At 51.6% G+C, this 12,287-nt stretch overlaps 1 protein-coding gene across 1 annotated transcript in view; it reads right to left on the bottom strand.

The window, feature by feature from the left end:
• Window positions 1–7,643: 7,643 nt before the first annotated feature.
• LOC129491342 (uncharacterized) overlaps window positions 7,644–12,287 on the bottom strand; it is a 38,526-nt gene continuing 33,882 nt past the window's right edge. The window contains exon 4 of the mRNA XM_055295528.1: window positions 7,644–7,797. Within this exon, the coding sequence (XP_055151503.1) occupies window positions 7,644–7,797 (154 nt within the window). The remainder of the gene's footprint in view (window positions 7,798–12,287) is intronic.

Below are 12,287 nucleotides of genomic sequence, written 5' to 3'. Positions count from 1 at the left end.
TTGGGTCAGAATCTACCCCACGGCTGGCTGTGAAATCCTACACGATAAGCCTACCCAGGGCTCGCACAGATGCTTAACAAGTGTCAGCTCTTAGTATTATATTGACTGCACAAATAATCATACGTGCTATATGTACAGTTGTGTGTCAGCCCCTTCACTTAAAGTCACAACGTGTACCCCATGGCACTGCACATTCTTTGAAAATACGACTTTCAAGGGCTGGCGCTTCTGTGAGACGGCTCGGCTGCCGTCCGGGGGCTGTTCCCTCTTGCTGGATGCCTGTGGCACTTGTGATGATCGAAACACCGCAGTGAAAGCCTCACTTGTGAACCTCTGGGATTTGCTCTGATCATCCCTTAGGAGGAGCCCTAGGATGGCAGCAGGATGCAGATGTGGTTAGCATTGGGATTCACACTGCCCCGTGGCCTGGCTGAGATGCACCCACGAGGATCCCTCGCCCCTGGCCGCCCTCCTCGCCCAGCACTCCAGGCAAGAACGGGATTTCATGGCTGCTCTCATCTGCAGCTCTGGGAGTATTGTTGAAGTGTTTACGGCTTTTCTAAATAAAGTTTCGATTTCTATTTTTGTCCATTTTTATTAATAAGATTGTCACTCTTTCCTGATTGATATATGAATACTAGTAAACTTTGATTTAATATATTTTATAATTTTTTGCAGATTATTATTGCAGTTTTGAAATTTGTTTATGCTGTTCTCTGACTTCTTGCCTTTGCTTTGTTTTTTCTTTTTTCATGTTTAGAAAGCTTTTCTCCATCCCCAGGAAAGAAAAGCATTCATTTTAATTTCCTCTAGTTGTTTTATAATTCAATTCAAATTTTTTAACTTTTAATCAATCTGTAATACATTTGGGTGCAGGTCTTAAATTATATAAATTAATTTAAACAACTCTTCTCTGGTTTATTTTGTTGGTGGTAGTGGTGATGGTGGTGATGGTGATAATGATGGTGGTGGTGATGATTGTGGTGATGGTGGTGGTGGTGACGGTGCTGGTGGTGATGGCAGTGGTGGTGGTGGTGATAGTGATGATAATGGTGATGGTGATGGTGGTGATGGCAGTGGTGATGGTGGTGATGGCAGTGGTGATGGTGGTAATGGCAGTGGTGATGGTGGTAATGGTAGTGGTGGTGGTGGTGATAGTGATGATAATGGTGATGATTGTGGTGATGGTGGTAGTGGTAGTGGTGGTAGTGGTAGTGGTGGTGATGGTGGTAATGGTAGTGGTGGTAGTGGTGGTAGTGGTGGTGATGGTGGTGATGGTGGTAATGGTAGTGGTGGTAGTGGTGGTGATGGTGGTGGTGGTGGTGATAGTTATACTGATGATAATGGTGGTGATGATGGTGATGGTGGTGGTGAACTGTGGCCTCACATCCCCTGGCCTATGTCGGTCAGCCCTGCTGGCAGCTGCCCTCAATCTCGCTGGGCTGTGTGCACCTCCAGCTGGAGGAGGCTGACGGGGGCACAGCGCCCTCTCCAGTGGGTCCCCTTGGGAAGGAGCCTGCACAGCACTCCCAGTGACCCCAAGGGAACAACCTGCCCCCCAGGCAATGCCCTACAGTGCAGTCCGAGGTTCCAGGAGCTTCCCTTCTGCTGGATGGACCTTCAAGCATATTGACCCTTAGCTCCGGGTCATCCCATGGCCCTGGGGATGCAGCAAGGGGCCCAGCAGGCAGGGTGAGTTCTCCTGGAGCCATGTCTCCTGGAGAGCTCCTTAGTGGCTGGCAGAGAAGGATTGAGAAGACATTTTCCCCAGCAGGCCTGAGCAGAACACTGGCACACCCACCCTCATCCCTGGGCCGGCATCCTGGCCCCTGCCGTGCCCCCGACTCCAGCCCAGCTTCTCCACCTTGGTGGTCCAAATGCACCATGCCCCCCTCCCCCAAAGTCACTTTCTCAGTGAGCTTCTCCCTGCTGCCCTGCCCCCAGCCACGGACTCCTGGCCAGTTTCTTCCACAGCCCGTGACCTGATGACTCACGTGTGGCTCACTGTCTGTCTCCCTCCCTGGTGGGACCGTGGCTCCTGGACAGCGCCTGGATACAGTCAGCTGGGCTTTGTTCCCTGGGCCGCCCAGCTGCCCACTCCTGTCCTCCAGTGAGAATGAAGCCCATGCAGAGAAAGGCCCACTGGCCCCTGCCCCCTTTCTGTTGCACTAGGGTCCCAGCCAGGGCATCCACACTTGTCCAGTCCCATTAGGAACACCCCAAGTGTCTGTGTTGCCCACTCAGGCCTCACAGCTGGTGCTTCCTTGTTGAGTCAGTGAGCTTTCCTTCCCAGATGGTGTCTCAGCACTGCCACTCTGCCGTGCATGGCACCAGCGCACACCCCATCCCTGGATGGTCACACTCCTGGGTATGCCCTCAGCAGACAAGGCACAGTGACCAGCGCCTGTCTTAACCTGGGAGAGACACCTGAGCGGCCGGGACAAGTTTTACTCCTCCTTGCAAACCCTGGCAAAACATCCACAGAGAGTGGAGACTCCGCAGTGCTGTCCCCTGTGCTCTGCGACAGGGATGGAGCTACTCAATCAAACCCAAATCCAGCCGTTCCTTAGGGCCTCGGGTAATGGGATGAGAATGAAGAGACAGCGGCCGAGACAGTGGATCCTGATCCCTCCCCGGGAGCAGCCTCTCAACTGCGCCATCACTGACGGCCCCGTCTGCCCCTGCATCACACGTCACAATGTTTTCATATTCTAAAGCACAAGCGCATGTTTCAATGGGGTCATGGATTTTATAGTAATATTTTAGCTTGGAACTGGTAAGAAACTAAGGCAAATTAAATTCAGTGCTAGTTTACACTTGTATTTTAAAAGATGTTGAAAATAAACAGCATGATGAGGCCCAAAGAGCTATTATAAACTCCTCGGAAACATCAGAAAAGCCATCTGAAATTAAAATAAACGACAATCCGCCACTAAAAAATCCAAAACCTAAATGAACAAACCAACAGCCCGCAGCCTGCTCCGAGTGACGCGGTCTCCACACGGACCCTCCGCACCTGCAGAGCGTCTCTGGGTGCCCGGCCAGGCCTCCGAGTGACGAAGTCCCTTTAGGGGACAGACATTTACCTAGAACACGCCAACGTCTACAAGGTGTGAAATGGTCTTAACAAAGGGTTACATCTTCTGAAATGCTGCATTTTAAAATCCCGTCTCTCTCTGTCTTTAGGGTCCGTTTCCTTCCTAAGGCAGGTTCAGAGCCAGGCCTTGCTGGGCCTTCGGGGCGCGGGCATCTCCCGGCCCAGCTCCGCCCTCCTTCCGCGCTGGAAGCCGCAGCCCGCCCTGGCTCGCGGTGAGTCCAGGGGAAGCCACGCTCTGTGGCCACGGCTGTAATTCGAAGGGGCGGTCTCAGGTCTCACCCCAGTGAGACACCAGCACCCGCACCAGCTCTGACTTTGCGCGCTCCAGACCCCGGCCAGGAGCTGCCTCTGGGGCCGCCTGCGCTGCGAGAGGACTTGGGGCCTCGGGGACCCGGCCGGACCGTCCAGCTCTTGGCTGCGGAGCTGCGCGCCCGTGGCACGTCCCACGGCCACCTGGGCCTGGGCCTGTCGGGGACTCGGGAGGCGCCCCCCGGGTCTCAGGGGGACTCTGCCGAGGCGCGGCCTGGGCCCGGGGCGCTACGCGCGGACACAAGTGGGCGGGGAGGGAAGAGCAACCGCAGCCCCGCCGCCCTGTCCAGGGAGCCTTCCCCACCCGAGGCCGGCGGCTCAGCGCTCACGGGCGGCCTGGGGGCGTCTCCGGGAAGGACTCCTGCTCCTGCAGGAATTTGTCCCACGCAGAAGAACGAGGCCCCCGGGGAGCGCCCACGAACGCGGGGAGACGGCGCGGGGCCCTCGAGCAGATGCGGGGCGCTCCTGCCTCAGCCCGGAGCGGTGCAGCCTCGGGCCCTGCTCTCCGCCCGGGAAGGCTCTGCGGGTTCGAATCTGCTGTGAAATGTCACCGGCGCGCTCGCCATCCGCCGGCAGAAGGAGCCGCTCCCGGGGGCCTTTCCACTCCGGGAGGGGACGATGCGCTCCGAACCGCTCATGGGGAGCTTGGCCTGGTGGGTTCCAGGTGGGAGGAGGTGCTGCCCGCTAGGAGGGCCTGGGGCCCGGGGCCTGGACAGCTGCGTGGTCCCAGCGCTGGGGTCCGCGCCGGGTGCAGCCCTGGCCACGTGGAAACCCGGGGCTGGCCGTGCCCACTGCAGTAGCGGTGACTCCGGCGGACGTCAGTGAGGACCTGGAAGTGAGGCCCCCCCTCAGGGACCCGGGCTCCAGTCCCGAATGGGAACAAACCGTGTGGACCCCACATCCACGCAGAGCAGCTCGGAGCCATTGAAGGCCCTGGACCGAGGCTTCCCGGGAGGTCCCCGGGCCCCGCCGTGCGTCCCGAAGCTCCTGTGCCCAGACGCGGCGGGGCTGGGGCTTGGCTCTACCTAGAGCCCAAAATGTTTTCAATGTTCATCTTTGATTTAAGATGAGAAAGCTTGGCTCAGTTCCGCTTCCACTTGCTGGCATCTGTGCCTCAACGAAACTTGCCAACGTCTGGAGTGTAAATAAGGGACTTTGACCTAGAAGTTTTTACAAGCTTTAAAGTTTCAGTAAAGTTGGGTAGAGATATTTCTTGGTAAGTTTGATGCCAAAAAAAGAAAAAAAAGAAAAAAAGACAAGAAAAAAGCATGTGTTTTGCCTTAAGGAAGTTTGGCCGGCTGCTCCTCATGGCCTGGGTGCCCAGGAGAACCCAGCTCTGCCACGCTGGTGTCTGCTGTCCCGACTGTAAACCAAAAATAAACTTCTAAGCCCTCAACCGACTGAATGGATCCTCCTCTCTGTCAAGGGGATTTCAAAGAAACCTGAAAAACGAGGTCAGGCCACGTGCGGCTGCCTCAAGGGTCATCCCTGCAGCGTCCGAAGCACAGGCTGGCGAGGGAGTGGGGGCTGGAGATGCCTCATTCTACCCTCCTCCTGCTGGAATTCACTCACAGCTGACCAGTGTGAACTTTAAAACAGAGATCTTAAGGCTGACAAACAGGCTGTTGGTAGCAATATAAGATACCAAATTCCCACCTGACTCTAGTATAGCATCATATGACCAAGAGGAGGCCCTAGAAGGATCCAAATATTTTACTCCAAAATATATTTATTTGGCATATTTTTTAATGGCCCTGCAAAGCTGTCTCTTGTGGGAGACATTTACATTCTGTAGAGCAGCCTCTTCCCTTTCCAGGCCTTTTTCTGATGCTGAAGAGATTGTCTGAGAGTCTAGCACCTTCTAAAGGTCTAAAGAGGAAACAGTTGCCATCTATTGTCTCCAAGGGTGGCCATCTATGAGACTTCATCTACATAAGAACCTTGGTCTCCAAACCCCTTCACCAAAACACTCCTTTCTGGTGATTCCACGTCTTTAGATAATAACTCTCAACCAACTGCCAATCAGAAAACCTTCAAATACACCTGTGACCAGAAAAACCTTCAAATACACCTGTGACCTGGAGGCCTCCATTTCGAGTCATCCCACCATTCCAGACCAAACCCATGCACACCTCACATGTACTGATTGATGTCTGCTTGTAACTTCTGTCCCCCCAAATGTCTGAGCCAACCTGGGCACCTGTTCTCAGGACCTCTTGAGACTATGCCTCAGGCCTTGGCCACTCATATTTAGCTCAGAAGAAACCTCTCTAAACATTTTACAGAGTTTGGCTTTTTTCCCTCAACATGACCCTGCCACCCACCAACTTGAGCTGATGAATAAAAATGGTTTCAGGTGTCTCCCTGCCCTCCTTGCCCCCCACAAATAGAAACACGTTGTCTGAAACAGCCGGAATGTTAAGCTCACTTTCTTTGTTCCTGTTTTCAGCTGGAGGTTGTGCCAGGGGTTCTCTGGAGGTCCAAGTCACCCCGGAGACACAGGGACACCGCACAGCCACAACCGTCCCACATGGGAGTCTGAGTGGAAAGTGGGGGACTGGGGCACCTCGAATGGGTTAGTGGCACTTAGAAAAGAGTGATGTCTTCTCAAATTAAGTGACAGATGCCTTTCGTGGGATGAAGGGAGTGCTGTCTACCACGCTACTGTGGACCACGGAAAGTTGGGAAGGGCTGTGGCACGAGCCGGCACACCGGAATGCTGCCGTGTGTGCCATGCAGGCAGCACGGGGCTCTTTCCTGAGCAGGGCCCCGCATGTGGCCACAGTGGTGGGCAAAGCTGGGGCAGGGACTCCAGGTGCGGCTGCCTCAAGGGTCCTCCCTGCAGCGTCTGAGCACAGGCTGGCGTTGTGTTCTGAGCCTGTGTGACGTCAGCCACTCACTTTGGCTCTGGGATTCCTCCTTCCCATTCAAAAAGGAGGATCCGAACAAAAACCCACTCATCTGTATCCTTGTGACTGCAGAGTATCAGGGCACCTCTGGAGAAACTGGGGGCCCCGCAGAAGAGCCCTACATGCCCCCCAGATGCCCACTGCACCCTCCTCCTGTAACAAGTAGCCATGCTGAAACTTTCCAAATCCCCAAATAAAGCCGTAGGCTGAGCAAGTCCCTCCCGGAGCGGTGGGCTCCTCCACTGTTTTTAAAATTGTAGTAAAACATAAATAACATAAAATGTGCCATTTTAACCATTTGTAAGGGCACGGTCCAGGGGGCTAAGCACATTCACAATGTTCTGTGCAGTCCTCACCACCGACCATCTCCAGCACTTTCTCATCCTCCCAACTGAAGCTCTGTCCCCGCGAAATGCTCACTCCTCAGCCCCGGCCCCCGGCACCCCCACCTGCTTTCTGTCTCTATGGACCCGTGGACTCCAGAGACCTCCTGTGAGTGAGACTCACACATGACTGTCTTTACTGTGCATGACGTCCCCAAGATTCATCCACGGTATAGCCTGGGTCAGATTTTCCTTCCTTGTCCAAAGCTGAATATTCCACTGTAGGACGGACCACATTGTGTAGGTCCATTCCGCCCTGGATAGACATGCAGGTGGTGTCTGCCTTTTGGCTTTTTTGAATAAAGCTGCTGGGAACATGAGGGTGTAGGTGCTTCTTCAATATCCTGATTTCAATTATTTTGGGCCTATACTCAGCCTTCACTGTATTTTAACATGATTTTATCTTTCTTTAAGCCACTTTTTACACACGTCTATAAAATTTTAACTCGTTTAGTTGAGTGGTAACTGTAATTACAGTGGACCCTTGAGAAATGCAGGTTTAAACTACACAGGTACATTTATTAAACCAGTAGTTTGCACATGGCAGGTCCTCCTGGCTGCAGGGACTGAGTGTGGGGACTGGTCCCATGTTCGAGGTTCTGGGACGCGTCCCCCAGGGACATCAAGGGACAGACAACGGTGCCATTTTTCATATTTGCCGCCAGCGCCATTGGGTTTTCTGCTAATCAACGCCCCCGACTGTCAGGAGGAGAGGAGACGGGGCAGTGAGGCCCCAGCGCAGACCTCGGGCAGGCTGGGCTCACCTTAGCCTCCCCGGGCTCTGTCCCAGCCTCCAGCGGCCTCCTGGCCTCGGGTTCCAGGCCTCTCACCATGAGGACGATGACAGGCCCGGAGGTCCCGTTCTGATTTAAAACTGCGGACTCAGCCGGGACCCTGCAGGGCCTCCAGCCGCACCTGCTCCTCCCAAGCTCGGTCTGGGCCTGGTCAGCGCCGCCCCCTCCGCCCTGAGGAGGAACCTGGCCCTTCGGAAGTCTTCCACTGCACCCTCTGGGGAAACCACGGCACCTCCCTTGCCAAAGCCTGGTTCCTTCTCTCCCTCTTTACCAGGCTGGGTTTTGCCGGCGTTGTCTGTCGGATGCTATGGAGACGGGAAAATGAATTTCATCTTTCATCTTGCACACGCCCTTTCTGAAGGCCCAGTGTTGCCCTGGTGTGGGGACAGCGAGGGGCAAACTCGAGAAGCCCCTGTGGACGCGCAGGTTGCCTCGTGACACCCCCGGGGGAGGCGCCCCAGACCCCCCAACGCCAGAACCCACGGGGCGGGGCCTCGCCTGGAAAGGGGCATCCTCTCTAGATGACTTGGAATGCCTCGAACTATGCAATGTGGTGTATTTACCGTGTAACACTGGTTACATGGTATTTTATTGGGTTTTTTTTATTGTTGTATTGTGATTTTTCTTCCCCTCTGGGGTTGGTGGAACCCTCAGTTGCAAACGGGAATGCAGAGGTGGACGGTGGTTCCACGATTTGGAAATCATGAAAGACCACAGAGCCATGCCAGCTTCTTGGTAGAACTTTGTTTTTTATAAGCTCGATAGAAGATCTTATTAGCTTGATGATTCTTTGAGACCAGGTGCTATTCTTATCTAATTTATTTATTCATTTATTTCCTCAACAAATATTTCTTAAATGACTTTTATATTCTCCCCCAAGCATCTTAAGCAGATGCTTAATAATAGGAAATAACACTCCCTTTATACAATAACATTACACAACGCCATCATTTGTTCTCATAAAGGCAATTAGTGCATGAATTTCCACCCCCACCCTCAAAAATTGCAACACTGTGTGCGGTGGAGAAATCCTGGGCTGTCTCAGGTTTCTTCACTCCACACTCTCCCCAAGACACAGTGGGTAGTTACCGCGCTAGAAGGTGGCCAAGAGCACGTGTGTCTACAGGCAAGCACCTCACCCCCCTGGGGTGAAAATAATTCGGAGAATGTAGAATATATGAAAAGAAAGTGTGGAGTTAAAGAACCAAAGCTCACAGACCATCTCCCCAGTAACCAGAGAGTTACCTAAATGCTTTGAATGTCACTTCTCTCATCTAAAAAATAGGGGTGAGGCCTCTAACCTCCCAGGACTGCCGCTCAAGTCAAACCCTACCCCGAGCATGTGAAGCCTTTGAGGCCTGCGATTTTGGCTGACAGAGGCACAGGCAGAGGCCGGGGCAGCATGGGGAGCAGGAAGCCCCCGTGGCAGAACATGAAGCCCCCCGTGGGGGAACAGGAGCCCAAGCCCCAAGGGGAAACAGGAAGCAGGTGAACTTGCTGCCTCCCCTCCCAGCTGGTGCGTCCCCAGCAGAAAGAGGCCCCAAAACACCGAGTGACTCAGCCTACGTCTGACCATCAGGCTTGTTTCCAAAACCTTGATTTCCAGGTTTCAAAATTGTAAGCTAAGCCCCGTCCATGGCCATTGCCACCCAAAGACCCCCTCAGACCCTCAGCCTGTATTCTCGCCCCCATAACTGCAAGCACTGCCCGGGATGGCCAATTCCATAAACAGCCAGCTTCCTGACTGTATTATCCAAGGACGAACCTCCCCAGGACTGAGGAGTTCTTCCCCCGCGGCTGACCACAAGTAAATCAAGGGCCTCCTGCTTGGAGGCTCAAGGGGAGAGCAGGTGAGACAGTCATCCCTGATCAACGGGTGGACGATTCCCAGGTAATGTGGAGCACACATCTGCCCCTGGAAGGGGGCTGTCCCATTCTCGTGGAAGTCAAGGGATTTTTACTTCATCCTCCCACAGGCATCCTTCCTGCGCTGTTTCAGAGCCCAGAAGCTGGGGTGCCCCACAGGACTTGGCCAGGTCTGCACCTCAACTGACAGTCACTTAATATGTTTCTCGAATTAATTTTAAATGTAATTTTGCTTTTCAACTTAGGCTCATTCTAAACAAAATGAGTGACATCATGGACTAATGTGCCTGTTATATTATTCTCCGTAACACATTCAAGTTAATATATGATAATATATAAGAAATAAGTAACTAGTAAAATAAAGAATGTGTGTGCACATTCTTCCTAAAAAGCCTCTCTTGCACGGACAGGACTAGGCATAAGATATTTGGGGAAACTGTCTCGCGATAAGTGAGGGGCGGAGGCAGGTGCCCAGAGACCTGCAGGTGCCAGGGGGCTGAGGCCGGCCTCCTGCGCGGAGTCTCGCCCTCCGACCTCCCTGGGGTGCGAGCCCCACCTGCAAGGCGGTGGAGAGAGGTCTCCATCTAGTGGCCGCCTGCTTCCATTACACTGGGAAGCAAGTTCCTGATCCTGAGGGTCCCGGGTTCCTTTTGGTGATGAAAACCCTCCGGAAGTGAATAGCGGTGATGCCTGCACGTCCTTGTAAATAGACTAAAAACCCCTGAGCTGGACATTTTAAAGGCATGAATTATATTGTTCGAGTTATAGCTCCACTTTTAAAAGAACTTTTGTGAAAGGTTTCAATATATGAGCAGAAAAACACTGTTCACGTCTTCTTATGGTGAAATTAAAGCATCTGAAGCACAGTGAGCGTCTTTTTTACTTTGTCCAGAAACATGAAGTTTAAAACATCCAGCGACCCAAGTCTTCGAGATAGAAATGTTTCATTTGTGCTTTTCTGTAAGCCACAGCTATAGTTGCTACTAAACACCATGCTTCCAGGACTCTTTTATCTGATATTCTAATAAGTTGTTTCTTTTTAAGGGCACTTCTCCCTAAAAAGTGTTCTCAGGCTGCAATTACACAGATCTTAAGCGTGCAGCATACGCCTTTGCTCTCACTCTGCAGTGGAGCTTGTGGGTGTGGTTAAATTATGATGTTTTATTCTAAGGGGAGGCTAAGAACCATCTGCTTCTTGATGGAAACCATGTGTTATTACAAGACACTGCGTCAGGCGTGTTAACATGATACACTCCTTGCAATTATACTTACTAAACAGAACACCACTGCAGAATTCCCCTAATGTTCTCCTCACACCCCAACTCAAGAATCTTCCCCTGCACCTCAAATGGGATTGATCAGTGCAATTATTTTGTAAAGGTCTTTGTCAGTGGATTCAAAATAACCAGAAACAATAATTATTATTATTTAGAATTCAAGTGTAACTTTCCAGCTGAGATGGAGCCTCAGCTGTACAGGTGTGGACAGAGTGGAAAATGAGGTTATTTGTGTCCAGCCCATCTTCGGGGAGGGGAGACCCTGCTACCGGCTCCTCATTGCCCGGCAGGGAGTGTCCTCCCCCAAAAGATGTTGGAATGTGGCTCCAAAGGAGCCATGAATCCATGCAACCCTAGGCTCGTCACTGTCACAGTGCACGTTTCATGGCCTCAAACAGGTCTTCCTTGTGTGTAAACTTCAGAAAGTGCCTCCATGGGGTAACCACAGAAGTGCCACCCCAGGAAGCCTCTGCTGCCCAGCAGCAAGAAGCGGGGTCGAGTCTGAGGCCCCGAGGGAGGAGGAGCTGAGCTCTGCTGTAGGGAGCCCCATCCAGGGATGAGCAAGGCAGGAGGAGAAGGCCAGGGAGCATCCGGGGAACTCTCTGAAGGCCACCTTCACTCTGGAGCCTGGCCGAGGCTCAGCTGGCTTGACCACACTGCGATATGCATCTCCCTCGACCCAGCCCTGATTCCTCTCCTTTCCTCACATAGCCGTTGACCCTAAACAGATCTGACCTGCAAAATCCAACTGCATGTCAGCCACAGTCTACAATGCACAGTGGAGCCCTCAAAGACAGGATTATTTAGCCCAAAATGTTACCAGCACTGTGGTTGAGAGATCCAGAAACAGGCTGACCACGAAGAGACAGGAGGTACAGTTAGTAAGGCTGGTGATGAGAGGGCACATCACCACCTTGTGCTAAGGGAATGGTATGAGCAAACATATGCCAATAAAGACGAAATGCAAAAATGCCTAGAAAGACACAAATGGCCAAAACTGACTTAAGAAGAAATGGAAAATCCTAATAGGCCTACAACAAGTAAAGACATTTAAAAATCTTCCCAAAAGAAAAGCCCTGTCCCCAGTGGCTTCATCGGTTGACTTTATCAAATATTTAAAGAAGAAAATAATACCAATTCTACACAACTTTTTCAGGAAAACAAAGAGTAAGTAACACTCCCCAATTCATTCTATGAGGCCAGGATCACCCTGATACTAAAGCCAGATTAAGCATTACAAGAAAACTTCACACCAATATCTCCCACAAACATAGACACAAAAACCCCTAACAAAATACTAGCAAACGAAATGCAACCGCATATAAAATGGATTATAAACCAGGATCAATTAAAGTATATCCCAGAAATATAAGATTGGTTTAATATCTGAAAACCAGTTAATCAATAGATATGAAAAATTCATTAACAAAATCCAATACCTTTCATGATAAAAACTCACAGCAAACAAGAAATAGAAAGAAGGAATGTCCTCCATCTTTTAATGGACATGTACAAAAAACCTACAGCTAACATCACGGGTAATCATGAAAGACTGAGGGCTTCCCTCCTAAGATGTTAAACAAGACAAAGCTGTCTATTCTCACGTTGTGCTGGAGGAGAAAAATAAATGTTAGAATTCACTAGTTTATTCA

Source organism: Symphalangus syndactylus, chromosome 1 (assembly GCF_028878055.3).
Source record: "Symphalangus syndactylus isolate Jambi chromosome 1, NHGRI_mSymSyn1-v2.1_pri, whole genome shotgun sequence".
NCBI lineage: Eukaryota > Metazoa > Chordata > Mammalia > Primates > Hylobatidae > Symphalangus > Symphalangus syndactylus.
Note: the sequence above shows the minus strand (reverse complement) of the source record. Positions and strands in the feature narration are given on the sequence as shown.